This window comes from Talaromyces rugulosus, chromosome V (assembly GCF_013368755.1).
Source record: "Talaromyces rugulosus chromosome V, complete sequence".
NCBI classification, from domain to species: Eukaryota; Fungi; Ascomycota; class Eurotiomycetes; order Eurotiales; family Trichocomaceae; genus Talaromyces; species Talaromyces rugulosus.
Genome location: NC_049565.1, coordinates 3,702,142 through 3,730,074, shown reverse-complemented (window position 1 = coordinate 3,730,074; position 27,933 = coordinate 3,702,142). Strand labels below are relative to the sequence as shown.

Below are 27,933 nucleotides of genomic sequence, written 5' to 3'. Positions count from 1 at the left end.
TAGTCTCGGTTAGAAGATGTTTTTATCTGTCCTTCTTTTCCTTCTTCTCACATCCTTGTCAGGGTGGCAGCTGCCTTGTCCGGCGATATTTAATCCGGGGTGGTTATTTTTTGGGGGTTTTTTATTTTGGTCGAGTCTTCCATGGCTGGCCGAAGCAAGGGAATAAGCCCGGCTGCTCCGGCCCCTTTTAGCCTCCTGCATACAGACAGCGTACATGTCCAGAATTAGAAACAACGATAAGTGGTGAATAGAGTTCGGATCGGTTCCCCAGATGCTAGTGCGCTCCTCGCTTAGTGGCATAGTGCAACTAGCACTACGTATCTTGTCTGCTGGACTGCGGTCTTTCTGCCCTATTTCGCTCAAGCTTCGACTTGTCAGCGCCCAATCACTGCACTCGGACTAGGATCTGGTCCAAAACGCGAGAAAATCCCCGCCTGCAAGCTTATGAATATGTACGGATGACTGAGCCGGCTATCTTGGAGTCTTGGGAGTATCTTCGTACTCCGTACGTAGTTCCAGTGACCCGGGAAATGACAAGGCTGAACCCGGAAATGACAATACGCCGTTTTATTTTTATTTTTTCTGACAGACAACGTGCTCGACTATCGTTTTTTGCCTCCCGCATGATATGCTCTTTTCGTCTGGTCTGTTTCTGGTAAGCAGAGGGGAGACAGCTGAATAGAGACTAGCCCGCCTTCCCGTTTAGTCGACAAGCTATTGCCTCGCTGTGCTGTCTATATATTCCTTCTCGTTGCCGCCACCACGTCAGCCACGGTCTACCACCACACCACACAACACACAAACACCATCCGCCTGCGCTTCTTTGCTGATATTCTTGTATCTTGTTCTTGCCTACACCCTCAGTCGTGTCGACAACTGCCTACTACTCACCACAACCGAACACCCCGCGTCGACCGGGGAAGTCAGTCGCGCGCGCCATGACAGCCACGAGCATTGTGATTCCCACCAGCAGCGACATGCTGTCTGGGAAACACTCACTGCGAGTGCCAGTCATTGCTCCGCGCATCAAGGGCTTCGCTCTCCCATCGCCGCCAGATTCGAGTCCCCTGAAATCCATCAGCTTGGGAACTCCTTCACCCCGCATTCGTCTTCCGCCGCGGTCACGCACGGGCTGCTGGTGAGTGAGCTGCTTCTGTGTTACTTGTCTAAGCCTGTTGTGGGACTAACTCGTGTTGCAGGACATGTCGGGTAAGCTTTCCACCGTCAAAACACTGCACTTTCGGTATCTTTGGTTTAGGGTTTCGAGTTTGCTGACTGAACATTTTGTTGGTCATTATACAGAGTCGGAAAGGTATTTTCAAACCTAAAACTCTCATCTTGGAAACTTTCTAATCTTGACTAGTTAAATGTGACGAAAACCGTCCCAATTGCGGCCAATGCTCTCGCCTAGGGCATCTATGCGATTACAGCCCCCGTCTATCCTTCCGCGATGATACGTCCCGAGTTATGGAGCGCATGTCCGAGGTATCAACTGCTGGAAACGCAGTTTGGGATCGTAAGTTTTTACGGCAGAAAGAATTGGACTAAAAGAACCGGACTAATTCGCGCCTCTTTATAGCGTCAACCCGGATTCACTCTCCTCCCATATCCCCCGGACTTTACGATTCCATGCCCCCATTCTTCACTCTGACCTCGGATGAAGAGCGTGAGAAGAAAGCGGAAAACAGCCATCCCGGTACTTATCATGTCATTGCGACACCTGATAGCTTCACTGGTCTTCCAGAGTACTCGGACGAGTTGTCCGTTGATTCAAGTAGCAAAAGCCTGAAATCCAGGCGAGGGTCAGCGACTAGCTCACTGCTCAGTCGCGAGAGCAGTGAGACAAATGATCCCAATATTGTCATTTTGGATCGCTTCGAGGACAACAGTCAACGCTACACCACACCACAATGGAGGAAACCAAGGTTGTCCTCTGCCTCTTCAATGGTTACGTCTCCTCCGCCTGCAGCGTCTCCCCTTCAGTTCCCATTTGATGGGTACTATGCTCTTTCGCATGTCCTTGGAGTTGAGCGCGGCAGTCAAGATGAGAGACTTCTTACTCACTTCCGCAATGTTGTGTGGAAACAGCTCATCCAGGGGCAATATACCCAGGAGCTATTCTCTCCCTTGTCTAGCCCTATTATTCCGGGAGCAGAGATGTTTGAAGAGATTGCCTCTACATTTCCACCGGTTAGTGACAGCGATGCTCAAAAAAAAACAATCTTTATACTAATTAGAACAGCTACTCCATGCGATGATGGCCGTATCGGCCTTTAGCCTTTCCCGGCAAGAAAGTACTCAGAGCCTCGAGGCCTTGCAACATTACCAACAAGCATTTCCCTCACTACAGACAGCCCTGCGCAGCAACGAGGATCTTTGCTCTGATGGGCTGTTTCTCACTCATTTTCTTTTGCTTGTCTACGAGGTGAGAGCCGAGCTTCAATATTAATAGCAGTTAGTTTACTCACTCTTCGGATAGATTGCGGCTGCCGAAGAGGGCGGATCAAACCTGTGGTCTCATCACATGTCCCAACTGCTCCAGATCTCAATGAGGCGAGCATCAACCTTGGGCACTGAACGATACCCCTATATCATATGGTTTGTTTGCAACATCGACCTCTATGCCCTGCTCAGCGGTGCAGGGACGGGAAAGTTTTTAAAGGCAATGCTCGAGAACAACATGCTGCCAGACTCGAAATGCCAACTATATCCGTTGGCCTCGAGTGGATATAGCGTGATATACCCGGAAGAGAATGCCACCCTGCCTCATATACTCCAGCTATACTACGACACGTTTGTTCTTGCAAGCAGGCTGGCTTTTCTAGCTTCAGAGCTACGAGATGGCGAAGTCTGCTACGATGCGTCTTCTCCTACGGCTGCGAGTCCCAAGTGGCTGTACGAGGTTAGAGGCCGCTTGCAGCAGCTGTGGAATTCGGCAGATAATCATTATCTGTGCCAGCATATGGAAATCCTTCCGCAACGGTCTCGCGAGGTTTTTCAGAATGTCAGTCTCCGTTTTCTTCCTCTAGTCCAAGACTAACATGTAATAGGCGATAACCCTGTATCACTCCTGCATGATCTACTCCTACACAAGCATGTGGAGGGGTCAGCGTCTGGGAGCAGACACTGGTTCCGAAGAAATGATTAGCCATCACGCATCGGCCATCCTGCAAGTTGCAGAGGCAATTGTGCGTGACGAGCGCTTTGATCTCCGCTTTGTCATCTTCCCTCTCTTCATGGCCGGTGTTTCTACCTCATCGGCCGGGCAGAAAATGATGGCCATGGACTTGATGTCCAGCATGGAAAAACAAGCGTTGGGCCGCAATGCAACAACGACGCGAGACTTGCTGCAAATGGTCTATCAGTCACAGACGGAGCATCTCATGACTGTGGGCCACTCGGTGCATGTCGACTGGCGAGATGTCATGACTCAGTATGCGATGCAGGTTGTTAATTTTGGGATGTAAGAGTGTTTTTCTTCTTGTTTTTTTGACGTATTTTTTTTAACTAGTACGATACACATGAGCGAATGAGCGTGGGATGAGTTATGATTTCTGTTTGTTTTCAGTCGGGTACTTTCAGCAAGCTATTTCGATTTTGTTCTGATATATAAATACACATACACAGCAAGCATGTATCAATGAGATGTACAATATAATATTATTTATGACTTTTATAGCACTACCAGTAGTAGTCATCTATAAATAGAATAGGGACCGCCTATCAACGCCGTGAATCACAGTGTCCTTGGTACCAGAGCGGGTCTCGGGCCGGCGAGAGAGCACGGGTCGAACCGTAATTCTATCATTTCTAGGGAAGTTGAAGAACAGTGGATCCGCCGTCCTCTCTTCACAGCAATTCCTGGACGATCAATGCCCCCCAGGCGCGAATAGATCGTCTCGCAGCTGTGCGTAGGCGCCCGGCAATTTAGGTGATATCTCTCGCGCCGCCAATCGCAGTGCTCAGCACGTTCCTTGGCCGGTCGCCCCGCCACATCGCGTCGAGCCAATCGATGCGGGGTTCCTCGCTTTCTCGCTGCACCTCTCCTGCTGCTTCTCCTTCTCCTCATCTGAGGGGTTACCTTTTTTTTTTTTTTTTTTCTGTACTCGATCTTTCATCCTCTCTCTTCTTTACAGACTCATTCATCGGTGACCAGGCTCGTTTTTTGGTGCAAACAGTCGAGCTGTCGCATTTGGGTACGTACGTTTTCTCTCGCTGTCTCTGCAGCCCAATGGTGCTTCTGTTTATTTCTCCTCTGTTGGAACATCTATTCACTTTGGATGCTTTTCTACTTCTTCACTGAGGCGATTCTCTGGACAATAACTAATTGCGCACAGCAAACCCTCTCTCCCCTCTCTCGCACTGTTTATCGACTCACCCCCGCCATCATCGGGCTGAGAGCTCGCCATGAGTCCGACAAACAGCAGCGGCCAACGCGGCATCCCCGATGATGAAATGTTTCTCGGTTCATCCACCGCTGGCGCTGGCGCTGGAAATCGGCGAGACGATGATCGCGAATCCCCCGTCGTGGGACCGCTGAGAATCAGTAAACCGCCATCCGGAGTGCCAAACCCGCAGCCAACATCTTCGTCATCGTCTTCGTCTCTCCCGTATCCGGATGACCGGGCTCGACTGCTGCAGCAACAGACTGTTTACGATGCGCCACCGAATAGCCACCAGCAGCAGCAGACTCCATATCCTCAGACAGTCTACCCCGCGCCACAAGGAGCAGGCCGTGTCGCGAGTCCTCCGGTACAGCAGCAGCAGCAACAGCAGTACCGAGTAGCATCTCCTGGCAGTGCGCTGTCTCCTGCAGATTACCCTTCGGCTTTGCGACCTCATGAGCCGCGCGAGAACAAGCCTTCTCTGGCCGAAAGGCGTGGCAATGCGCCTCCCAAACCGTTGCCAGAGTCGCCCATCACAGATAATATTAATAACTCAGAGCAACTCTACCAGAGATTCCCCCCTCCCACGAGCCACCAACCGCAGCCACAGCCGCAGCACCAGCAGCAACCCGTGGCAGCTGAAGCTGCGAATCCGGCGAATTACAATCAGCAGTACTTTCCGCCGCCTCCTTCAGGCGCGGAAGCCCGCCTGCAGCCACCCGGTACAACAAACTCGATCAATAGAATCAGCTCGACGGCATCGACCTCGACAACCAGGGCGCAACGGGGATCACCGCCGCCTCCAGAAACCCCCGTCGTGGGTCCTAACCAACAGCCGGGTGCAGACATTGAGGCGAGATTTGCAGCTGCTGGAATCGCTGGCACGTCTACGCTGGCAAGCTTGCAGTCGCATAACGCTGCTGCCCAACAGCGCGCAAACCAGTATGCCAGTCAGCGTCCAATCCAGAGACCTTGGACGCCTACCGAACAACCGGGGACACAGCCCCATGGCCCACCTACGGTATACCAGGGTGCAAATGAAATCGGGAACCAACAACAACCACAGCAGCAGCAACAGCAGCCGCAACAACAACCACAAGCAGCCACCCCAGTACCGGCTCACCCTGCTACTACACAGTCCCCTGCCCCCTCTAGCCAGAGTGACCGACCTGTGATTCCTCCCAACGCCCTGGAGCAGGATCTACACCGAATGCAGCTTTCCTCCTCACCTCCTCCTGCATACTCGAGCGTTTCCGGGTCGAACCAGTCTCAATCATATCCTAATGAAAAGGGACGCCCTGCAGCAGTTGCTATTGCGCCTCCACAGGGCCACCCAGCTTCATCAGTTCCACCGTCAACCGCTGGCTCGGCCGTCGGTGGTCCTGTTGCTGCCGCTGCTAGCATTGCTCCGCTAAGCTCTCCGGCTCCCTCGGTCCAAAGTCATCCAGCCTTTGCCAACGATCCTAGACAACAGCAGCCAGGTACATCTCCACAACCGGGTTACCAACAAGCAAACGCTACCCCTGAACAACAAGCTCAAATAAACGCATCTCCGGCTCCTGGTATTACGCCGGCCTCTCCCCCGCCATTGCCTGAAGGTTGGATTGCGCATTTGGACCCAAACTCTGGCCAATACTACTACATTCATATTCCTACTCAATCAACACAATGGGAGTTTCCAAAGGGTCCCACGCCGCTCAATCTTAACGAGACTCCTCTATCCCCCGTGGGAAGTGTTTACAGTGCCCACCCTTTGACATCACCTGCATTTTCTACTTTTGGAGGGAAACCTCTTGCCTCTCCGGGCATGCCGATGACACCAATGTACGAAGGAAGTGTGATGGGACTTAGTACTGCGGGCACCGTTTCTGGCCCTCCGCCCATCAGTGGAGTTGAACTATACAAAGTCGCCGCTACAAACGGTGTCTATTTTGGTCCCTATCTGCGGTATTGTAACATGGACCTTGAACGAGGTCTCTGGCTAGGGTCCATTCTCCTCGTCACAGACGCGCCTCAACCCCCGACCATTCATATTCACCAAAGCGTCGATCTTTCGCCTAACCCGAGGCAATTAAAGGCTTTGAATATCTCGCAGCATCAGCGATGGGTGTTTTACAAGTATGACATTGATCTACAAATGGACGATTCGGGGCCTGCAAAATGGACATATGCAATTACGTCTCACTTGGGCTGCACACGCTACGAGTTCTTGGTCGCTGGACGACACGAGACAAACTGGCGGTTCATTGCCACCTCGGGCAACGACTTTGCTCTCAACGTTAATGCAAACGAACGAGCCCGCCTTGGCGGCGTGGGGTTTATGTGGAAAGATATAATGCAGAAGCATGCTGAGGTCGGTGGATTCCATTGCCAGCTCGGCCTCGGTGGCCAGATCTTCGCGGACCGGATCTGGAAAGAGATTCCCCTTCTCAAGCAGTGGCTGGGAATTCGTGGGAAAGACCAACGAAAAAACGCGCCTTGGACCCCGTCACATGAGGAGGAAGTAACGCATGCTTATTTCCATTTCTATACGAGTCATTTTGATCAGCCGCATCTTCGAGAAGCGTTTGCCCAGATACCGTACATTCTACAGCTAGACGACCATGACATGTAAGTTTTTTTATAACTTCTTCTGGCATATATATACGAATGTACTAACTTTGCAGATTCGATGGCTTCGGGTCGTATCCTCAACACATGCAATTTTCAAACATGTTCAAGAACATCGGCCGCGTCGGCATTGAGATGTACTTGCTCTTCCAACACCACACCACCCTCGAGCAGCTCCGGCAGCTGAGCACCGACCACGATCTTTTTACAATTACAGGCACGGGTTGGCACTTTGTGAAATACCTGGGACCGGCCGTTGTCGTTGTCGGGCCCGATTGTCGATCAGAGCGAAACCCGCACCAAGTCATGGCTGGTCCAACATACCAAGGCCTGTTCCCCAAGATCGCACTTTTGCCGCCCAGCGTCCAGCACTGCATCTGGATGATTTCCGTGCCTTTGATCTACCCACGCCTGGAATCTACAGAACAAATAGCAAATGCCGTGGCTACCGGCAAGAAAGCCGTCACCGGCGCGTACAACCTCCTGGGCAAAGTCACCAGCTCTGTGGCCGGTGTTGTTGGCGCCAAAGATGCTGTGGGCTCTGGGTTTGATGCTGTCAAACGGGCCGTTGGCAAGACTGGCCTGATGGGCGGCGTGCTGAATCCCTTTGGCGAAATCGACATCCTCGACGAGCTTCGAGACCAATGGACTCATGAATCCAAAGACCTCGAACGCACATACTTGATCCGCACGTTACAGGGGATTGCAAAACAAAAGTCAATTCGTATGACTTTCCTGTCTGGTGCAGTCAACGTTTGTGGTGCCGGTCTGGTCCACGATCCAAGCCATCCTTCAGACCATAAAACCATGTATCAACTCATCACGGCGCCCGTCGTCAACACCCCTCCATCCGCATACATTCTAAAACTGCTGCACAACAACAAACCACTCTACGTGCCCGCCAACGGGCAACGCTCAACCCCATCCCAGCCATCAGATACCAAAGAGGATATGCTGGAACTCTTCCAAACAGACGTCACCGGCCAGCCCAGAGAGTATCGGCGCCTAATGGGCCGCCGCAACTACGTCGCTATTGTCGCGTATGACCCGGAAGTTGTTTCGGGAACATTTGGCCAGACGGATATGCAGCGGGGCGCTGGGAAGCTCAGTCTGGCGGCCGACTTTATGGTCCAGGGTGAAGGCGCGTATGGAAATGTGGTCAAGTATGGGCCGGTGATTGTGCCGAATTTGGAATTTGGCCGATAGTTTTCCTTTCCTTTTCTTTTTCCTTTTTTTTCTCTCCTTCCAATTGCAAATATTGTTTGTGTCTGTTTGAGCCTAGTAGTAGTGTAGCATCTTTTTGGATCAGCATACATATGATAGTTTCGAATATACTAATAATCGATTTAACGATTTGTATTTACATGAGTATAAAAAGTAACCAAGCGACAAGGTATCAATCATTCATTCATAACAATATGTGAAAAAGCAGTCCTACCATCTCCACGACCCCGGATCCCCGCCCGGCACACACAGCCCGATTCTCCAGAAATAATCCCGATGCGAAAAAAACAACTCCCACAGTCGATACTTGGCTGGAATTAGAGACAGCTGCATCTGCATTTCATTGGCATTCTGCTGTATTTGTATCATCGCGGATGATGTCTGAGTAGTCATGTGTTCGAGCGAATCCGCCGTCTCGACACCGGCAAGGCATCGCTCGTCCTCGTTGCCCTCGCACACTTCCAAATCTGTTATTGATGGCGGAAGGCTGAGTTTGGAGATGTAGATTTCGCCGGCGTGGCTAGCATATCCCCATTCTTTCAGGGGAAGCAGTGGTACCGGATCATTGACATGCGTGACTCTGCGATACCTATCTGAACTCGTAGTAGATAGGTCAAGGCGAAAAGCCGCGTTGATAAATTCCGCAAACTCGCCATTTCCAACTTTCGGTTCCCCAAACGTCGTCACCTGCGGATCCAACCCGCGCAGACTCAACTCGAGACCTGCCAGCGCCGCCACCGCACCGCCGAGAGAGTGTCCGACCAGGACGACTTGATAGTCTGGATTTTCTTGCTTTGCGAGTAGGATAGCAGGTAAGATGGTGCTGCGGGAGTTTTTCCATGAGGACCAGAAGCCGGAGTGCACGGTGCAGTTGTCGCATTTTTTAGTGTTGTCGGACGCCGTGAAAATCTCGTCGTCGTCGCCGTCGGCTGGATATGGGACGTACTCTTGCGGCACGGTTGAGAGATCTACAATGGTGTTCGCCAAAGAATATGTACCTCGAAACGCGACAATGATGCGTTTCGCATATGGTGGATGCGAAAGGGCGATATAGCCGCATGAGTCTGAGAGCAGCGGGCCTGTGTTCCAGGTCTAGCCAAAAAAAAAAAAAAAAAAATATTAGTCAGTACGGTAGTACTCCAAACAAAAATAAATATACACAAACTCACCGTGACCAGCTTGAACCCTTCAAACTCGTCGCAGTGGCTAAGGCATTTGAACGGATTGTACACTCCAGTGGATCCAACACAGTATGAAATATCCACTAAACGCGCGAGTTCTTCGAGGTCTGAGAATAATTCCGCAGATACGCCTCTTCCGTCGCTGGGACTGGCTCCATCACCATCTGTGATAACGAGTGCCTGGCCCAGAGTAGCGAGTAAACCGGCCACCGCCACAAGAAAGACGCGGTTGTTGAGTTTCATGATCACCGTCTCGTCGTCGTTGGTTGGGTTTCGGTTTCAGGATAGACGCTGGTGCCTTTGCCTTCTTTTTTCCAAAACAAAAATGCCGTGAGCTCTACGCATGTTTGGGTTGTGTAGAGCCCGATGGTTTGCAACAGGGTGTACTGTACAAGGCAGGTTGGATCTGGTGATGTCGAGGAGATCAAGAGTCAAGGCCAATCAAGTCACACGATCAAACCTGGGGTATTAGCGTGAACTTTAATAATATCACGTGATGTTGAATATGACGTCATACTATATAGACGTATGTACTTGGTACGTACATGTCTGCCTGATAGGCATGCAACATGCGAACAAATATACTTGTCATACTTTGGGAAATATTGAAAACAGAAAATCAGACATGATATTAAAGGTTCTATCTAGAGGTCTGCTACTTTGGAGAGCAAGCTATTTTTGCCATCGTAAGGCCACTAATCAACGACGGGTTCAGTCATCCTTTTCAGAAGTTTGTATCCTCCTCATAACAAGCCCACAGGTGTGACATTTCCTGGACAAGTAGATCGGCATTTTGTACATGTATATTTTCCACACTATAACTTAGTGGTGGTGGGGTGGAAGAGTTATTGTCATCATCGTCCTCATCCAACATTTCTTCCGGCCAGATATTAAAAGCCAGTATCCAGTCGTCGTTTTCGGTTATGGGAACCGTTTTGTTTTTTCCCCATAATACGTTTGTAAAACGTAAAATCCCACATGTAGCTGAGATACGTTAGCAGGGTTTACAGTAACTGTTAAAATTTTTAGCGAAGGCGAACAGTTTCTTTTTTTTCTTATCGTAAGCTAGGAAGTCTGGGTGCTGTCCGTAAAGAACCCGCCCATGAAGCCTCATATGCCTAAATAATGTACTCATTAGTTCAGTAAACGGTAGCATGTTTGAACCATCTCTCCTTACTCGAGAATCCTAGCAAGCTGTGTTCTGATGATCCGGAGGTGTTCATCTTCCAGATTTTCATAAATTTTATCCAAGCGTGCACCAGGGAGGCGAGTCATAAAATAAACGTCTATTCTCCACCTGGGTACGGCATGCCTGGTATTTATCGGTTCGTGAACCAGCCCAACAGCTCAGGTGCATGACCGATGTTGTGAACGAGTTCGACCAAATCAATTTCGATGAAGTAACACTGTTCATTCCGGTCCTTTGCTTTCTCAATTGCCTCATATCTAAGACCAGATCCTTTTAGGTCCAAACTGGCCCAAGTTAGTTGCCAGCCAAGGTCTGTTGAGTTGGAGTTATTGGACATACTCGTAACTGATTTTGAGCATCACAGGGGTATTGCTGATCTGGTCGTGAGCGAGCGCGATAACATGGTGACGAGCTTGACAGAGGTTTTCTGCCTCTGTGAGCTGCCGATCAACTTTGATTTTCCAATCCCTGCCTTAAATGCCATGCGATTTGAAAATAACCCCCTTCCAGTCGAAAGCCCGGCGCCCCATTGTAAAATGTAAATGACGTTTGTGGAGAGAGTTTATAGAAAGTGCAAGATAGAAAATAAACATGAGTTGTGAGCTACGTTCAATTTAAACTCCAGGCACCGGCGACCAGCAGCCTTCCTATTGTGGTAAGCAGTTGCCTTTTCAGGCACCAACAGGGGATCATTACGTAGCATATGTTTTGTCGAGTAAAATAAAAATCGTCGACTATAGGTGAAATAATAAACAACAGAAAAGCGCTAATTAGGAGTCTAGAATTTCTTTCTCTGGGGCGGTCCGCAAGAGCAGCTCCTGAAGACCGTCCAAGTATACCGGCATCCTCTTCTAGCACCGCTTACCTCCTTATAAAGAAAATTTCTCTCCCACAATCCCACAAATTCTTTCTCTCCTGGAAAAACCATCAATATTTTAACAACTCTCAGAATGTTAATCACCAACCACAAAACCATTTACATTGGTCAAACCTTATATCTAACAACAATAATGGCTTCTCAACTAAGCCAAGAGGATAGAATCCTCATTTAGTCACGCTTACCGGGCCTTAACACACGGAGAGGGTTCAGGGCTCTATAGCCCAGTAATTCCAAATTCGCCTTTACCCAGGCTCAGGTTCAACCCTGGTCCCAGTTTCCCTCTGAAGTCGAGGCCTCCATCTAGGATTCAGCACAACTGGGAAAACCACCAGGTCATTCCAGGCAGTCCGACAAGTGATGTATGGCGCCACCGTCAACTATACTGGCATCGAAACTGTGTTCATCGACTCCGATAGCCATGTTGTGAACCGAGTATTCCACAAAGTCGGTATATAGGTGACCGTCCGGGGCTTCCTGTCTGGAGTTCCCAGAGAAGGCTCTTTGCCTGGAGATAGGAAGCCGGGTTTGATCATTCTCAGAATGGCTGACCGAGCCATTTGCGTCGCGGCGAGCTCAAAACTCCGTGGATGTGAAAGAAAAAAGAGTGGTAAGCCCAGGAAGAATTTCTAGCCGAGAAATTTAGTAATGCTTCTTTCTCTAGTAGACTTGAAAACATAACTGACACGTATTTACCTTATACAGGCCAACTCGGGCGCTACATGGATGACTTGGGGTGTACGTGTGGCTTAATGAAATCTGGTTCCTAAAAAGGATTGACTGCAACCAAAGCGGTCAAGTGGGACAAGCTGGCTTCTGCTTCGAACTCGTCCAAAGCCCTCTCGTGAGTATTTTTCTCTCCTTGTTAAATCTATTTCAAGAGTCAATGCTAACTGTGTGAAAGTCATCTACTAGTAGCTTGAAGGCTTTTCAAAAGACTTTACCAGAGAGGTACCAGAAGCCAGGAAGCTGAAGACGTCGGAAGAGACGAAAGATTTGCTCGAGGAGTTGGGTTCAAATTCGAAAAGAAGCAAGTATTGCAGGATGAACCGGTAATATCATCTGAGATTATTTCTATGATATGCAACCACTAAGTCGTCTGCTGGTAGCACAGGACCGACACGAGATGTTCCTGTTGCTCGCACAGCTCAGCTAGAAATAACTTAAGTATCTAGACCAGAAAACATTATTGCTAAAAATAACAACGGCCTCCTTCCCGACCAGATATGTGGCCTATGGGACCTCAAAATCGCCCGTTCCATAAACAACCAATGCGAGGTGTTTCTCGAGTCAAGACCATCAATTTCCTGAAGGCAGAACAGGGCATCGTATCAGGAGCACGCCTGGCGGTACTCAAGGGACAGCTCACTGCAAAATTCATCCCCAAGGAAAAGAAGCATGGAAACGCCCAAAGAAGGATGTTCGCATCCTTCACGGCAATCACCGATGGACAGCTGCAGGACGTGGCGCTTTTGGGAACTAAAGCAGTGGGGGATGATGAAGATGGATATTGTTGTTAATAATCTTGTTGGGTCAAAGGTGTAGAGATCACAAGAGACGTTGAACACCTCAGGGGACTTCAATTCTTCACGCTAAGAATAGGGATGATCTTGATTACCTCCTTTCACTCACTCTGTCACGATGAACTCAAGAGAGGGATCTGGAAGTATTAAGAAAAAAACAGGAAAACCAGAAGCATAGAAACGATCGGATGTCAACCAAGAAGGGAGAGGTTCAATTGGATAAGAAGATCCGCCAAACTGATCAACGAAAGCTGTCAAGTGATTGATTTGGTCACTAAAAGGTGTAAACAGCTACAACACACTAACAGCACTCTGCATCTCAAGAAATTCGAGTGAGCGGAGCCCGTATATTTCAGAATACAAACGCAACAGGCTGTGCGGCGCTATTATCAATTTCAGTACTGGGGTGTTCGTCAGAAGTAAAAAGACCTAATGTCCCTTGGGCAGTCAACCTAGGGTATACATAGCCGCCAATAAAATGCAATTCTTGATTAAATCTTAGGTGGTCAAAGTTTATACGATTTTTAAAATATGCGGTTTTATGAGTATAAATTTTATAGACTATCTCGTGATTGGGGAAGAGTTGTGGTTCTATATTATGACCTAGCAAGCTAGATTTATCAGTTAAGTTGTGAGATATATTTGTATGTTAATTCCTATTTACAGTCTAAGACATAATAGGACCTAGTCAACCATTTAGATAGTCCACACTACGACCCTGCCATCAACACCGCTTGCTACAAAACTGTCAGATCTTGCTCTCAAACACGTCTTTCAAGATACTTACTAGAGAATTTCTTCACATGGCCGCCCTGCTCTTCATAGACTCGAACCGTGCTGATCGTGTTCTGGTGAACGGTGTCGAGTTTAGTGTTGCTTTGGGCCTGGCCGCGAAGATCCATCTGACGGAACATATTCAAAGCCGACTCCTCACGGGCAGCACCAGCTTGGTCGCTTTTGATTTCCAAGGATCCGGCTAGCTGCCATCCATTCTCGTCTCCTTGAAGTCGATGAACTTCGCAGTCCTGCAGGAAAATTAGCTTCTGCACTCACAATTATAAACGGACAGTGTGCTCACATGACCACCAGCAATAATCTCGGATTCGCCGTTCCAAATAAGGCTTGTGAATGGCAACAGTCTAGTGTTGATATTCAACATGGCCCGTGGTGGCTGGTCGGGGGCGCTTGGGTACACGACAGTAACGCTGCTATCGTGAGCCGAAAACGCGAGGGCATTTCCACTAGGAGAGAAAGCAACACCGTGAATCCACCCGGCGGTATTGTTCAAAAATTCGCCACAGACGGTGTTGAAAGGAAGACGCTCGCCCCAAGCGGATGGTTCAGGTCTCTCATCAATACCCTTGATGTAACTAGAAAACACCCTTGCGTGAGAGTCGGTAGATCCAGCTGCCAGCAAGACAGAGTTCGGGTGCCATGCAAGCGTAGTGATTGTACTCCGGATGGGCTTCTTGAGATGTTTCGAAATCCACCAGTCATTCTCTTCTTCAAAGTAGCAAACGGCAATCACGCGAGCTCCGGAGCCCACCGCAAACTTTTGCTCAGAGGGAGACCAACGGACAAAGGTGGCAGCACGGTTGATTCGGAGGAGCACAAGTGTTGGCTTCCAGCCGTTCGCAGTTCGTTCCCAGACATAGGCATTGCGGTCTAAAGGATTCCTTCAGTTAGCCTCGCGAAGACAGTAGTTGCGAACCAGCAACTCAAACCTTGAGAGCATGTCACAATACGCCCACTGTTCGGGGCGATATCGACACTGGTAACCGTCTTGTCGTGACCTTTCAATTCATCTTGCAGGGAAAACTTGTTGCCTTCTAGCTGATAAAGGTCAACGCTGTTGTCTCGGGCAACGGCAAGGGTACCCTTGTCCTGAGAGAACGAGTGGTCGGCAATGGGAGCATGGAATAGATGGTGAACTTCGGAGGAGGCCATTGTTTCGGGTGTTTGATACGACAGGAGTGGCTCTCTACTGTCGCAATGTCGAGGGGTTGTTGTGTTTGGCAGAGTGTGGGGTCTAGCTGATGATGATGATGAGGCACATCCCGCCGCAACAGATGCACGTGCAGCTGACCGTACCAGCAACACTCCAAGGGTGATATTGTCTTCATTTTTTTTAGTTTCGCAGTATATAGCTCTTGTGACTAGCGGAATGCATATTTCTGACCCGTTTTCTCCTTAACAAATTAGCAAGACAGGTTCTCATGATTCACATTTCCATGCATGGAGTCACGTGATATAAAGCACGGACTCTCTCGCGCTAGCTTCCCTTGAACTCTGCTCAATGCGAATATTTCTATCCACGCCTTGTTGTCCATTGAACCACACCATACACACATTTCACCATGAGTACGAAAACAACAGTCGTGCGCAATGGCCCACCTAGCGGGAAGGGCGGTGGTGCTCCCAACCAAACGTAAGTTGCCACGGTGGATTGGTGACTTTCTTGGCTAACATCGATTTCTCCCGCAGGCTATACCTTAAAAACCTGCCCGACAAACTCAAGAAACCCGATCTTCGGCTCTCGCTCTATACTCTGTTTTCCACATATGGTCCTGTCCTTGACGTGGTGGTCATGAAGACGGCAAAGATGCGAGGGCAAGGGCACGTTGTCTTCCGCGACGTACAAGCCAGCACCCAAGCCATGCGAGCTCTCCAAGGCTTTGATTTTTACGGAAAAGAACTAGTAAGACAATTTTCTTTGCATATACTAAGAACTAAATTGACTGAATGATGTATGGCAGTCGGTCGCATATGCCAAAGGAAGCTCCGATGTGATCAGCAAGCTTCGCGGTACTTACGTCGCTCCGACTGCGAACGCCCCAGCCGCGTTTACAACAGACCTACAAAAATCCATTTTCAGCGGTCCGCCAGCGGCAGTCGCTGCGGGTACCAAGCGTCCTCGTGACGAAGAGAGCGACGAGGGAGATGCACCTATGGACGAGGACGAAAGTGATGTGCCAATGGAGGCCTCTTCAGATGAGGATTAATCAAGCTATCGCCCCTAAATTGGTAATGGTGACGGTATACCTGCGAGTACAAGATTTATTGTCAACGATCAAGTCTTGTGGGCCGAGTTTTGCATGAACATGTGGCTCGGGAGGTTGAGACCGATACAATTGCCCACCAAGCCAAGCCAGATAAGCAAATAAGTTTCAGGCTCGACACCTCTATCACCAGCGATATCTCTCATGGCGGTGGCGGTGTTGCAAGGGTGGATAAAGTAAGCTGGGATACCAGACTGGGGATGATACTGCCGTTTATGAGTAATATGAAGTGATGACAGCGTCTCAATTAGCCATTACATACCCCGAAGCTGATGCCACCCATGACGCCGCTCGATTTCAGTGGCTGCCTGTGTCGGTCTGGGACGAGGAGCTGATATACAGCATCTATTGCAGCGAGACTTGTTTGATGAATGCCTGGCACAACAAAATACATGACAGGAACCTGATATGTTTCTGAAAAAGCAATGTCGTAGTCAATGACCAGTTGGGCCTTTTTGTCATGAGATGCGTCGCGAATAAGAGTTTCCTATTCGAAGGGCTCTAAATTAGCATAAAAAAATACATCGGCAAGATAGTGAAATTTAACATGATCTTCATCCTGAATTGTGTCGTCTAATGACTCTGTATCTTCATCCACCAAGGTGTGCCCTATTGTGTTATGTTGGTTCGGTCCGGGTGTTACTGTTTTTGATATCCTCAGGATTCCTGGACTCGGCTGTATAGAAACCTAGGATGCATTAGTGCCGTTGTGACTTGTCCTTCTGGCTTGTGGAACATGTGATGAGTTCGAAAAAGGGCGCGTCAAAATTGTTCACCGTATACTGACCTCGGCTGGGTGGATATGCCTGGCCGATGACCACCCCAGGGCCTCGGGGCCTCCAAAGGCATGGAGTCGCGTAAGAAACGCTCTACAAGCATGATCAAACTCGGCGGCCGTCAAGAATGGAAATTCAGACAGTGTTGTAGATGCCATAGAAGACTGTGCGTACTCGTAGGGTGCGATATGGCTTGTTGATGTCAAGTCTAAAAGTGAGGTATCGAAATATATCGTGAAATTTAACTCTCAATACAGCATCCGATTGGATGGGGCTGTGTATTACATGTATTAATACCGTAATCGCGGGGCACCTTCCTTCCTTCCTTCAGCCCTACAGGAAACTAGCCATTCTCCTACTGTTTGTCAAACTCTGTTTACTTCTTATTACATTTTTTTTTCTTCTGCCTCACCGCCGGATGTCTATTTCCACCGTGAATTGCTCATCTGACAGGTCTGTTCGGACGAGGCGATGCTCCCGCAAACATCCCCGGATGCGTCGTGCCTGAATGTGGCTGGGAATTCCGGATGATTACATCGCCACATGTTGCCACGACATGAAACTGCCCTGGCCGCTTGCGGAAGCGCGTTTGTTTTGGGATCTGAAGACGCTGGCGAGTTACGAATCTGTCCCTGGAGTCGGTGTACAAGCGCCATAGTATGGAATCAATGAGCGAAGGGCGCGTAGCGGTGAACCGATGACCTGTCTGCCGCGAGAACAGTTGTTTTGCGCTATGAACTACTAGCACGACATATGTATGTGCAGTGGTCATGCATGAGCGGCTTGTACTTGCAGGTTGAAGGTCCCAGGAAAGTCGCAGTGGACCCCCCTAGATGGATCATGATTCATGGGGCCCTGATCGGCGACCCCAGCTCTCGATCAGTCAACCTCAGCCAACGAATGCATGCATGGCAACTCCCGCGTTTCCGTTTTCCCTCAGACGAGCTCGACGTGTCCTACGTCTCTACTGCACAACTTGCTTCTACTAATGGGTCCAGTATTGGCCGCTAGCGTCTGCTCTCAGATGATAACAGCGTTCTGCGCCTGCCATAAAAAGCAATCAGCAATGGCCGCATACAATATGCAGAGGCGCTTGAGGCGCTGGTCTGAGCAATATGTACGCATTCGTGTTTAAAAAAAGTAGGTGGACGTACTATTTTATAATGTGATATCCTTGCTTGGCCTCCCATTTCTAAAACTTTTGGCTCTCTCAACGAACATCTGTACAGTTTCCCGCCTTTCAAATCAACATAGCAAATCAATACCTCCCTTTATAAACTTTATTTCAATACTTTTTCAGCAACTATTTGCCAATTGTTCTCCTCCACGGGCTGAAATGCGGCTTGTATAGGTTCAACTGACCTGGGCCGAAGACGTGGACAACCAGACAAACTATATTTTTGGTCTGGGATTCATGCGAAGCAACACCCTAACTCTTTATTATGGGTCACTCTTCTTCAAAAGAAGCGCTCCCAGAGCTCCCCACCAGACCGCGGTTGCCAAAGTCGCCGTCAGATCAGTCATCATTCGACATCCCACAACCCAAATTAGCAAAAGTTCGCAGAAGACCTAAAGACAATCATGCTCTTCTCGACGAATCCATGATATGGAAGAGCCCGTGGACAGGAGATCTTCTGCCTAAAGCCGCTCCGGAAGTGTATGACACTAATCATAACCGCGGGCGGTCTTTTCCATCGTTTTCTGCCTTGCAGCGAGGGTCCTCTTTTTCAAGCAGCAATGGTGGGAAGCGCTGGTCAACACCGGATGCTTCCCTCCCAAGTAGGCATGACACTCCATTGGCCCGGTCTAGCTCTTACGTTTCGAGGAAGTTATCCAAGAAGAGGTTCGACCCGCAGGTATCCAGCCAGCAGCGACAGAGACAAACCCGCCGAAGAGAGCCAACTTTTGGGTTTCTTGATTTCGATACTTCAAAGGAAGCTCTATCATCTTTCTATGTGACCAGAACGGGAGACACTCCCCCAAATTCTCCCATTGGGACACCCAACGTTCCTTTAATGCGCCGTAAGTCTTTACGGACGCCAGGGATTCCAATGAGACCCCCTCCGCGAAAGTTATATATTCGAGATACTTCGTCAGTTGAACAGGATCAAATGAATGCATGTTCCTTTGCTGCCATCCCTGCTTCGAGGTTCTCACGCTGGCCGCTATCCGAATCTGACGAGGAGCGGGATCATTCCCATCCCTCCACTTTTAATCATCGGTCTATTTCTCCGGTTGAATTGGATTATTCACACTTGGGTGGATTCAAGAGAGGATCGCTACGAATAATGAACCGTTCGGCATCTCCAGCAAACAGTGTTCATACTCGGCATCTCATGTCAGGCAATGGCTCGACCACGTTTCCGAAACTGGATGATCATACCCTAGTCAATGCCAACGGTTTACTTAACAACATCGACCCGACCTCGTGCGTATTTGATTCCCAGAATAAACCTCTAGTCCAGTACTGTGGTTATGACGACCCTGGCCAACCCCATGCGCGTGGTCGTTCTCCTAGGAAAGAGCAAATGCCCTCTGATGCCCAAGTTTTGCTGAATCCAACCTTGAAGTCCTACAAGCGGAGTTCTTCGAGGTTACGTGAAGTGATTGAGACTGTTGGTGTCATTGAATCGAAAGGAGTCAGTATTCCTGAGAGGAAACCGGATCGGTTTCCAGGGAATACTGATAGCGGCTACAGCTCACTGGACTCTGACGGATCTTCTTGTCCATCCAACTCACCGCCTCGAGGATATCAAATGGTTCCTCCTGAGCAAAAAACTGAAAATCATGGTGCTATGAATGCCGAGAGTCAATACTTGCTATTATGTGAACCCAGAGACAACGAACTTTATCTAAAGCAGTCGGTGGACGGCATTTCTGTTCCACGGATCACCACATCGCCAGAATGCCGTACCCCAGAAAACGAGCAAAACATGTACGATGACAGTATGCAGCAGGAGTATATCCCCCCTGGACCACCCCGGTACTATTCCAATCTTGGTCCTACTGCCGTTCCCCCGGTTCCAGATGCAATCAGCATTTACAAGGGAGACAGCGACTCGGATTCATCAAGTCACGAAACAGACAGCATCTTGTCATTACGTTCGCGCCGTCTGTCTACGTCTAATTTGAAACGGGTACTTGGCAAAAACGCTGATTCGGAGGATAATCTCACCTCATATTCGCCTCGAAAAGGCAACGTCCTCTCCAAGGGTCGGAGAAGCCCCTCGAAATCCCCGGTAAAGGACTCTCGGCTTCGGTCTCTGTCAGAACCACGTTATCAAATTCGATATCGCAGCACAAGCCCTAGTCCTTTGAGGGGTTCTCAAAATTCTCATGATATTATCCCCCCAGTGCCCCGTATTCCAAGTACGTTTGGGGGACGCCGCAGTTCGCCTTCGCCACGCCACGCGACGGAAACAGCCCTTCCCCGTGGGCGCACTCGATCACGTACTGTTGGTCCAGAACATACCAAGTTAGTCAAGGCTCGGCAAGTCTCGGTGAATAGGGTTTCGAATGCACAAGTCATCGATCTCTAATATCAAATAATGTCAGTGATGTTTTGGTTAGTTAGTTTGTTGTTTCTTGTTTTTTTTACTGGTTGGATGAAATCATGATTATGGGCTTGTTTCGATTGGATATGGAAAAGTTGCTATTATATCATTTTTCATTTTTGATTGGAGTCAAGGCTGGTCACTCACATTCTAAATCAGCAGAATTGAGATTTATGAAGTGTGGCCCTACATCTCTCGTTGGGATTTTTCTTTTGTTTTGTATGAACTTGTTGTTATGTTGTTAATGAGGACGGACTGCTGTTGTGGCGGAAGTGATGATTGATATTTTTAACACGTATATACGTGGTCACCTACTGCCAAGTTTGTACAATTTATGCCATTCTTACATGTACTCTTCATTAAGCTTACATCGAGACTTCTGCTGTATAGGACAAATGCAATATGGCTAAATTCTTGGACGATAGAAATACATTGCGTGTGTATATAGTACAGCGGTGAAAACCACCTTGTGTTCCAAAAAAAAAAATAAGGCCAAACAATCCCTAGAGCGCCTAATAATGCTCTCGAAGGTAATAATGTACAGTAAGCTAATCGAAATAGAGTTGACCATGTAAAAACTCTTTCAGCACAAAATTGGCGAGATATCTGCTCCCTTGGTTTTATATAAAGCTATTTGGTTTTTTTTTCACGGATATGCCACATCGGCATCAAGCCGACATGGTCTCATGGATCATCATCGATCAGCGAAGCCCTCACCAGCTGATGTTCTTTATACCGGGCGAAGAATACATCTCAAGCTGGCGGTGGCCCTTTCGCAACAGATGCTCAACAGTGGCAAAGTCTTTTTTGCTGACGTGGAGCTGTTTTCCAAACTCGGACCTGGATCAATCAGCTACAGTCGAAAATAAAGAATAAAGAATAAAGAATACACACCGTGCATAAGCTCGAAATTTATCTCTTGTGTCCTGCGAGATAAAAGATTAGCAAACTGATCCATTTGCAGAGCTTGTACAAATTGTATTCACCAAAGGCTTCTTCCGAATCTCTCTTAGACATTGGCGATAGAGAGCGAGAACCTCTCGCTGCAGGCCCGACAACCGACGCATTTCCTCAATCAGTCATGGGAAGCCAATCGCATCCTTTTGTTGTATACAGGGTGGATTGTTTTTTTAGATTTGGACGTGATTGAATAGGCTAACATGAATAATAATGCGGAGTCGGCAGTGCCGAGCGGGACCGACTCTTCCCGCGCTGCATTTTCCCGGCCGAGAACGTCATGCATCCCATCTGTGATAAGCAGCTATAAATCATAAATTCCTTGTCTTTCCAATGTGTACGTAGCTAATATACATATCCATTTTCAAGTATATATTCGGTTGTCTTTCGACCCAAAATTTTGAATATGGCTACATTTTCGGTACGTCACACTAAATCGCTATCTTCGTAAATGGCATGCATTAAGCTAATGCAATAATATATAGCGTCTAGTTCGCTTTATTGCCAAAGATGGGTCGACCTACTACGGCGATGCTATTCTGCCATCTGGAACAAGCGACATTGCGCGCGCAACGACAGCTCGAGTGATCACAGGCGATATTTTCGGCCAGCATCAGGTCACAGACCGGATCGTCGAGATCAAGAAGCTGCTTTCTCCGCTGTCTCGACAGGATATAAAATCAGTGCGGTGTCTGGGACTCAACTATGAACAACACGCAAAGGAGTCCAATGCGCCAATCCCCAAATATCCAGTCCTGTTCTTCAAGCCCCTAACATCAATCTCCGGTCCTTCAGATGACATTCCTGTCTCGGCTATGGCTCAGGAAATCGAAGGCCTGGATTATGAGTGTGAATTGGTCATAGTCATTGGTAAGGAGGCCAGAGACGTGCCCGAGTCGCGTGCCTTGGACTATGTTCTGGGCTATACCGTGGGCAACGACGTTTCTCATCGCGACTGGCAGTTGAAGCGAGGCAGTGGTCAATGGGCGCTGGGCAAAGGCTTTGATGGATGGGCACCCATTGGACCGGGAATTGTTTCTTCAAAGTTGATTCAAGACCCCAACGCTCTCCAGATATCAACGAAGCTGAATGGCAAGACTGTTCAGTCCTCCAACACCAAGGACATGATCTTTGGCGTTGCTCAGACGATTGCCTTTCTTTCCCGGGGGACTACCCTGCTCCCTGGTGATGTTATATTCACCGGAACGTAAGTGTCGTCCTTTTTATAGGAGTGGGAGAAGAAGTCTTGCTAACGATTCATCTTGTAGCCCTCAAGGCGTGGGAATGGGCCGGCAGCCGCAACTATGGTTAAAGGACGGAGACACGGTGGAAGTGGCACTCCAAGATGTAGGATCCTGCGTCAATCGCGTAGTATACGCCAAGCCGGTTGCAAAGCTTTGAAAATTCCGACGGCATTGATGGGTTCAGAGGCAGATACCATGTAATACTTCACATCTACAAACTATCGTAACGAAACCCTTGTTTACAAATCGCATCGAGTGTTATTATAAGTCGTCATATTGTAGTATTGTAGTAGACACTCAATCCACGCAAGTTCACACATAAACTCCTGTAAACTACCTAGTTGACCTGGGTTCCATATCCACGAATATTCTCGGCAAACGCCCAGCTTTGGGCCTCGAGCTTTTCTTGTTCCTTCAATTCAATACCGTCCTGGGTAATGATGGCAAGCGAGTACTGATCCAAGCTTCGCGCATCTCGGTAATACAAGACTTTCATGCAATCCTTCAAAGCTGCAATGGCATCCTCCTTGGAAATGTTCTCGATAGGTGTCTCTTCGGGGAACCGACGACGAAGGATCGGGACAGCCAAGTGGGCACCAAAGCCCGTGGCAAGATGCGGCGCGGTGTAAGTAGTTCCTAGGAGGTCTGCAGAACTTAGGAATGGTTTACCCTCGCCGTCAAAACCTGCCACAAGAATGTGATTCCACAGTGGGTTCATGTCGGATCGGCGCTTGTAAAAGACTTTGGATAGGTAGGTGTGAAGGTTCTTCGCATTCAACGTGTTCCCAGTCGCCGAATAGTTTTCTCTGGTCTGGATGGAGCCAAGCAGACGGTCGATGTGCTGCATGTCTGACACGTCGCCGCCGAAACCAACGATGGCCGAATCATCAAAAACACGAATACGCTTGACATCGGTGAATCTGGCAAGAGATCCGTATGACGCTATTCGAAAAATCCTGGGTCAGCCTGTCTAAACCACAGGAGGCTCGGGTAGTTTGGGTTCCAAAATACCTAGGTTGTCCGTGGCCATCACCACTCCTCCGCTGAACTTGACAGCCACAACTGATGTTCCAGTTACCGCAGGAGACTGTGTGTGGGCTTTAGGGCCGGTCGTTTGGAGATAGGAATGGTCGTAAGCTCCGTAGACATCATCTCTGGGCTATTTCATCATTAGCACAACCGGGCATCCGTGATGGACAAAGAAGGGGACGCACACGACCCCAGGTGCCGGGGAAATGATCCATGATGGAGACGTTAAGGTGCGATTATAGATGGTCAAGAAATTGGAACTGGAGCACTGGTGGAAGAAGAGGAGCAAGTGGGCGCAGTTGCGGGCGATTGATTCCGCGTCGTGATGGACGAGCTTCGGAGCTCCATGTCTAGGCAGGAAGCTGACGGAGGCGGTGGGTCCGCGCTCCAACCACCACGCTGTACTCTGTGACTGGCGATACGCCCGCATTTAATGTATTATTGGTATTTTTACAACTATATGACAAGTTTAATTTACATGCCCTGCAACAAATTAATAACCAGTGACTTACTTCAAAGTCACTAGACTCCATTAGTGTATTTCCATAGAGACGCCTATTCCTTTGAAGAGTCAGCCTGCCCTGGGATGGGCTGCTCTATGGATGCAGTGAAATTGGATGCTCATTATTTGTGTGCATAATATTATTACAACACCCCCAGGCTACTAGGGCGTCACCCACGCCGAGCCCCAGAGGATACAAAATCAATCGATTGTCTGTTTTTGCTAGACTGCTCAATCTTTTGCCGGACGGCCTGTTGCATTTTCCAAAGTTCTTCCTTGTAAGCCCAATCCGGTAACGAGTCAGGGTTCCATATGTCATGCGGAAGAACGGTGGCGTATTGATTGTGATCGTTGATATCATTATGATCTCGCAGCTTGGTGAAAAGCATTGGATTCTTAAGGGAAGAAGACGCAGACAACTTTTCGTTGAAATGCACGCCTTGTTTCTTCAGTGAAAGGAAGTGGGATACTTTGCTCGTGGCAGTTGGGTCCGGAGATCCAGGAGGCGATGGAGGAATCTCGAGATTGGGAATTGGGGGTAATGTCAAGTCTTGTATTAAAGCTTCAGATGTGGTGTATAGAGAAGAGTCGTCCGTTTTTGGTTGAGCCTCGGTAGACACTAACGCTTCTTGGGGCTGACTTGGCCCAAGCATGGGCCCATTAACGGGGCCTGGGGCGACATCTGGCATGGCTGTGACCTGGGGTTCAGCATTATCTAAGCAATTGTAAGTGATTGCTAACTAGGTGTAGGTGCGTCGAGTGATATACACACCTTCCACGTTCGCGTCATGCTTGGCACGGGAATGATCCTTGTCTTCAGAGGCAGTCTTGGTAGACAATTAGTGACTATTCAAAATAACCTGGATATTCAATGCACACCTTGTGAGTTATCTCCGGTTCTGTTGTGTTGATCTCATCCTCGTCACTGCTCTCATAAGAGACAAGTCCCAGCATTGCAGCGGTAGATTATGGTGATTTTATAGCCGATTGACAGCTTGTGCCGAAGACGGTCGGATCCCTTAAAGTAGAATACACTGAAGTGTTTCTGTATATTTCGTGAGTTGTAAGTACTGAGAGGAGTCAAGTGGCTTGCAAGAAGCAACAAAAAGAGAGCTCGCACTTTGCAATTGTAGATCCGCAGGCGGGCTGCAGGCGGCCAATGACGTCCGGCGGGAGCTCAACGTATGGACCACCTTGGAGTGATTCTTTTTAAAACCAACTTTATATCATATAACTGTGAATAATTCGTATTTCATACTACTCTCGAATTACAACGGGTTATAGGATACACGATAGTAATTTGTTTGTATCTGCTTTGGCATTGCGGGAGGTGATTGGCTGCCGAGCTCTGGGAACCTTACATAAGAATTTCGAAGGCAGCGACAGCTCCGCGTCACTCGCCGAGCAACACCAGCTTAATCACCTCCGCCTCGTCAACATCAAATATCTTCTCGATTAGCACCTCACAGTGCTAATATTTACATCCCTCACAAGACAGCCATTCTCTTTCCAGCTCTGCAATGGCCTCGATTATGCCCAACGTCGCTCCCATGGTGGCTGCCAGTCATGGTAACAGAGAGCATTCCTTTAACCCGTACGTCACCCCGTTCTTTTTTAAGGATCTAGTTCCTATCAACTAACTATCTATTGTTTTTGGGAATATACAGCTACACAGACAACGGTGGTTCAACCTTGGGTATCGCCGGCTCAGATTTCGCCATTCTCGCAGGCGACACACGTTCCGTCGCCGGTTACAACATCAACTCCAGATACTCTCCCAAAGTGTTCCAGATCGGTGGCGATGCCGAGACCGGCGAAGGAGCGCATATTGTACTCTCAGTAGTTGGATTTGCTGCAGATGGCCAAGCCCTGAAAGAGCGACTGGACAGTGTTGTCAAGGTCTACCGATACCAGCATGGCAAGCCAATGTCAGTCAAGGCCTGCGCACAGCGACTATCGACGATCCTCTACTCCAAACGCTTTTTCCCATACTACGCATACGCTATTCTCGCCGGCTTGGATGAAGACGGGAAGGGCGCTCTGTACAGCTATGATCCAGTGGGCTCGTACGAGCGGGAGCAGTGCCGTGCCGCAGGAGCCGCGTCCAGCCTCATCATGCCTTTCCTCGACAACCAGGTCAACTTTAAGAACCAGTACATCCCCGGCAGTGGAGAGGGACATGCTTTGGAGAAACGTGAACCAGCGCCTTTGCCGCAAGATCACGTGGAGCAGTTGGTACGAGATGCGTTTACAAGTGCAGTGGAGCGACACATCGAGGTGGGCGACGGCTTGCAAATGATGATTATTACCAAGAACGGTATCGAGGAGACGTACACGCCATTGAAGAAAGACTAGATTTCTACACTTTTTCATGTTTTACTATGCTGTACCTAAGAAAATGAAACCTTCGGGGCTATTAAAGAGCCGTTGTGAATAATCGTGACAATCATAACAGTAAACCCATATATCTAAACCGTTATAAAACCGAACGCCGATGCTAATGCTCTTGGAGGGGGGGGTATATCAAAAGCGCTCCTTCATCCGAGACGCAATGGTACGCAAGTTTCCATATACCTTGCCCTGTTTTAAATGATTAGCTGGGTGAAAACAGTAAACGAGAACAAGTACATACCGGAGGACTGCCCAGAATTAAGCTGACAATGGCTTCTTGTGCCATCTTGGCGTTTTTGAAAGTACCCAAGATGTGAACTTTCTGTCCAGCCAACACCACTCGAGTTCTGGTCGCGTTCTCAATGGCAAACTTGGTCTTGCCATTTTGGCCAGCGATACGGCCAATTGCTCGGCTGAGGTGATCACCGGTCAATGTCTTGACGTCTTTGATTTCGAATGAATTGATATACAAATCGTCCAGGCGCAGTAGAGCAATAGCGTCGTCGACGTCGAAGCACAGAGTGAAGGCTTTCACAAAGTCGGCTCCTCTTTGAAGTGCCGAGGGGTCGGTAGTCAATCTTGAGAATTGTTGTCAATACGATAGTCTCTTTCACGGAAAAAAAAAACCACAGCTCCATACCTGCTGTTTCTTAACTCGACTGCGCGGTTCTTCACGTTCATTCGTACTTGAAGCTTCAGGTGTTCAACAAGTGGAGGGTAAATCTTCGGCCAGAAGGTTTTCAATGGGCTCATTCTGTTTGGTGGGATAGGCACTTTTCTCGACTCGATGCGGTAGGCCCCAGGTGTGTCGTTGGCGGGGGTGAACACTGGGCGGCCTTCTTCGTCGATATGCATGGCATCCTCTGATTTGTCTTCTTGAACAGACTCCAATGCGGAGGCGTTGGCGGCAGGGTCGATCAGTACTTCGTCGAAATCTTGTATATAAATGTCAGCAAATGCCAAAGAATGGATTCGCAACTACTGACCATTGTCCGTCGGCATGGCGAGGGGGGCCTCTACAGCCGTCTGAGGCTCCTTCAGGGCAGTTGGAGCAGGCATGATGGTCGCTTTTCTTGGGGAATTCGGAGCAGCTGGATGATGCCGGGGAGTCGTTTCCACTGGAGAAGCAACTGAATTTTTTTTTCTTCCTGAATCGTCGAGATAATTATTTGTTGTAGATTGTAGATTAGATTGTGGGGTTCCGAAAAAAATCTAAATGCAAACACCGCAAACAACGGAGATTGCTTGATTTGGCATGGACCCGCTCCTGGCGCGGATGATTTCATCGCTGCACCATTTTTGCGGCAAAGCAATTAGCATCTCTCCAAACACGGGTCTTGTTTTGTTGACATTCGCTGGACCAGCTATTTCGCTTGCCTACTTTTGCTTTGCTTCTCGAATGCTGTCCCTTTTCAGAATGTAAGGAGAAAGA

General features: G+C 48.7%; 14 protein-coding genes across 14 annotated transcripts; 7 read left to right on the top strand and 7 right to left on the bottom strand.

Annotated features, from left to right (window-relative positions):
• Positions 1-938: 938 nt before the first annotated feature.
• TRUGW13939_09794 (uncharacterized protein) lies at positions 939-3,467 on the top strand (the record flags this gene model as incomplete). The annotated part of the gene is made up of 8 exons (XM_035492914.1): positions 939-1,138; positions 1,200-1,209; positions 1,303-1,312; positions 1,364-1,516; positions 1,580-2,190; positions 2,243-2,425; positions 2,480-3,004; positions 3,051-3,467. 8 exons carry the CDS (start codon positions 939-941, stop codon positions 3,465-3,467), a joined length of 2,109 nt encoding a protein of 702 aa, XP_035348807.1.
• A 940-nt stretch (positions 3,468-4,407) lies between these two features.
• Positions 4,408-8,201, top strand: TRUGW13939_09793 (uncharacterized protein; the record flags this gene model as incomplete). The annotated part of the gene is made up of 2 exons (XM_035492913.1): positions 4,408-6,995; positions 7,052-8,201. The coding sequence occupies 2 exons, from the start codon at positions 4,408-4,410 to the stop codon at positions 8,199-8,201; spliced, it is 3,738 nt and encodes a 1,245-aa protein (XP_035348806.1).
• Positions 8,202-8,429: 228 nt separating this feature from the next.
• Positions 8,430-9,643, bottom strand: TRUGW13939_09792 (uncharacterized protein; the record flags this gene model as incomplete). Its single annotated transcript, XM_035492912.1, has 2 exons — positions 8,430-9,311; positions 9,389-9,643. The coding sequence occupies 2 exons, from the start codon at positions 9,641-9,643 to the stop codon at positions 8,430-8,432; spliced, it is 1,137 nt and encodes a 378-aa protein (XP_035348805.1).
• Positions 9,644-10,719: 1,076 nt separating this feature from the next.
• TRUGW13939_09790 (uncharacterized protein) lies at positions 10,720-14,936 on the bottom strand (the record flags this gene model as incomplete). The annotated part of the gene is made up of 6 exons (XM_035492910.1): positions 10,720-10,873; positions 10,929-11,057; positions 13,099-13,126; positions 13,777-14,014; positions 14,068-14,654; positions 14,714-14,936. 6 exons carry the CDS (start codon positions 14,934-14,936, stop codon positions 10,720-10,722), a joined length of 1,359 nt encoding a protein of 452 aa, XP_035348803.1.
• TRUGW13939_09791 (uncharacterized protein) lies at positions 12,738-13,062 on the top strand (the record flags this gene model as incomplete). The annotated part of the gene is made up of 2 exons (XM_035492911.1): positions 12,738-12,981; positions 13,040-13,062. 2 exons carry the CDS (start codon positions 12,738-12,740, stop codon positions 13,060-13,062), a joined length of 267 nt encoding a protein of 88 aa, XP_035348804.1.
• Positions 14,937-15,346: 410 nt separating the features above from the next.
• Positions 15,347-15,991, top strand: TRUGW13939_09789 (uncharacterized protein; the record flags this gene model as incomplete). The annotated part of the gene is made up of 3 exons (XM_035492909.1): positions 15,347-15,417; positions 15,474-15,687; positions 15,746-15,991. The coding sequence occupies 3 exons, from the start codon at positions 15,347-15,349 to the stop codon at positions 15,989-15,991; spliced, it is 531 nt and encodes a 176-aa protein (XP_035348802.1).
• A 68-nt stretch (positions 15,992-16,059) lies between these two features.
• TRUGW13939_09788 (uncharacterized protein) lies at positions 16,060-16,982 on the bottom strand (the record flags this gene model as incomplete). Its single annotated transcript, XM_035492908.1, has 4 exons — positions 16,060-16,254; positions 16,311-16,535; positions 16,596-16,736; positions 16,836-16,982. 4 exons carry the CDS (start codon positions 16,980-16,982, stop codon positions 16,060-16,062), a joined length of 708 nt encoding a protein of 235 aa, XP_035348801.1.
• A 1,284-nt stretch (positions 16,983-18,266) lies between these two features.
• On the top strand, positions 18,267-20,363 carry TRUGW13939_09787 (uncharacterized protein; the record flags this gene model as incomplete). Its single annotated transcript, XM_035492907.1, has 1 exon — positions 18,267-20,363. The coding sequence occupies one exon, from the start codon at positions 18,267-18,269 to the stop codon at positions 20,361-20,363; it is 2,097 nt and encodes a 698-aa protein (XP_035348800.1).
• Positions 20,364-21,091: 728 nt separating this feature from the next.
• Positions 21,092-21,445, bottom strand: TRUGW13939_09786 (uncharacterized protein; the record flags this gene model as incomplete). The annotated part of the gene is made up of 3 exons (XM_035492906.1): positions 21,092-21,218; positions 21,273-21,304; positions 21,365-21,445. 3 exons carry the CDS (start codon positions 21,443-21,445, stop codon positions 21,092-21,094), a joined length of 240 nt encoding a protein of 79 aa, XP_035348799.1.
• A 296-nt stretch (positions 21,446-21,741) lies between these two features.
• TRUGW13939_09785 (uncharacterized protein) lies at positions 21,742-22,736 on the top strand (the record flags this gene model as incomplete). Its single annotated transcript, XM_035492905.1, has 3 exons — positions 21,742-21,756; positions 21,821-22,542; positions 22,604-22,736. The coding sequence occupies 3 exons, from the start codon at positions 21,742-21,744 to the stop codon at positions 22,734-22,736; spliced, it is 870 nt and encodes a 289-aa protein (XP_035348798.1).
• A 180-nt stretch (positions 22,737-22,916) lies between these two features.
• On the bottom strand, positions 22,917-23,823 carry TRUGW13939_09784 (uncharacterized protein; the record flags this gene model as incomplete). Its single annotated transcript, XM_035492904.1, has 3 exons — positions 22,917-23,521; positions 23,591-23,738; positions 23,794-23,823. 3 exons carry the CDS (start codon positions 23,821-23,823, stop codon positions 22,917-22,919), a joined length of 783 nt encoding a protein of 260 aa, XP_035348797.1.
• Positions 23,824-24,280: 457 nt separating this feature from the next.
• TRUGW13939_09783 (uncharacterized protein) lies at positions 24,281-25,064 on the bottom strand (the record flags this gene model as incomplete). Its single annotated transcript, XM_035492903.1, has 3 exons — positions 24,281-24,825; positions 24,883-24,937; positions 24,990-25,064. 3 exons carry the CDS (start codon positions 25,062-25,064, stop codon positions 24,281-24,283), a joined length of 675 nt encoding a protein of 224 aa, XP_035348796.1.
• Positions 25,065-25,630: 566 nt separating this feature from the next.
• On the top strand, positions 25,631-26,465 carry TRUGW13939_09782 (uncharacterized protein; the record flags this gene model as incomplete). The annotated part of the gene is made up of 2 exons (XM_035492902.1): positions 25,631-25,704; positions 25,778-26,465. 2 exons carry the CDS (start codon positions 25,631-25,633, stop codon positions 26,463-26,465), a joined length of 762 nt encoding a protein of 253 aa, XP_035348795.1.
• Positions 26,466-26,633: 168 nt separating this feature from the next.
• TRUGW13939_09781 (uncharacterized protein) lies at positions 26,634-27,560 on the bottom strand (the record flags this gene model as incomplete). The annotated part of the gene is made up of 4 exons (XM_035492901.1): positions 26,634-26,690; positions 26,743-27,079; positions 27,142-27,436; positions 27,488-27,560. 4 exons carry the CDS (start codon positions 27,558-27,560, stop codon positions 26,634-26,636), a joined length of 762 nt encoding a protein of 253 aa, XP_035348794.1.
• Between the last annotated feature and the right edge of the window lie 373 nt (positions 27,561-27,933).